The following is an 809-nucleotide window of genomic DNA, read 5'->3' on the forward strand; positions in this document are numbered from 1 at the left end:
GTAAAATGACTCAAAACAATGAATCGATTATCAAAATAGATGGTGACTATTTTAATAGTTGACAACTAATCGATTAATCAACTAATCGTTGCAGTTCTACACTGTTTTGCTCTAAAAGAATGACTTTAGGAGACCTTTTTGTCGCTATCTGGCTGAGTGTGCCCTCTGGTGGAGCTAATATATTAATTAATTTATAAATTATATGAACTCATCCTTATATCAAATGGGTGGCACAGTACAGGCCCACCTATGTGTGATATAAACAGTGCTTCTTCTATTTATTCCAAACTATTTGCAAACAAGAAAAAATGAAATCCTAGCAAACAATATGCACAAACAGTACAGCAGAAGATTGAGATCTTTTCAGTTTATGTTTCAGATTCCACATGGTGACCTGTAAAAACTACGGAGGAAGTCACAGATGAGTTACAGTGCCGACCACCTGTTGTGGTAACGCGTGTGTCTCACCGTCTATATGTTGCTCCATCTTACTGCGCTTGAGGACTCCCAGGGGTTTGTATATGAACGCTGCTCCATCGGACTGGTTCCTGCACATCAGCTTCAACCTGCTCAAACAGCGTCGATGTAGATAAACGTTGGAAAAAATGTATTATTAATGTTTTTAAATGTATCCTTCAGCACAAGGCTTATATGTTTCTATAATAAATTATAAACTATCTTGTGGGATTTACTTCATAGGGCTGCAACTAACTGATAAAGGTGTTGATTATTTTCTCTATTAACTTATTAATGGGTCTGTAATATCAGAAAGTAATACAAAAACCCCCATTACACCTTTTCTGATGTCT

The 809-nt window shown here is 36.5% G+C and overlaps 1 protein-coding gene across 1 annotated transcript in view; it reads right to left on the bottom strand.

Annotated features, from left to right (window-relative positions):
* dclre1c (DNA cross-link repair 1C, PSO2 homolog (S. cerevisiae)) overlaps positions 1–809 on the bottom strand; it is an 8,602-nt gene that overhangs the window by 3,541 nt on the left and 4,252 nt on the right. The window contains exon 13 of the mRNA XM_035679510.1: positions 469–566. Coding sequence (XP_035535403.1) covers positions 469–566 — 98 coding nt within the window. The remainder of the gene's footprint in view (positions 1–468; positions 567–809) is intronic.

Source organism: Morone saxatilis, unplaced genomic scaffold (assembly GCF_004916995.1).
Source record: "Morone saxatilis isolate NCDOM2014 unplaced genomic scaffold, NCSU_SB_2.0 Contig10, whole genome shotgun sequence".
In the NCBI taxonomy this organism is placed as follows: domain Eukaryota; kingdom Metazoa; phylum Chordata; class Actinopteri; family Moronidae; genus Morone; species Morone saxatilis.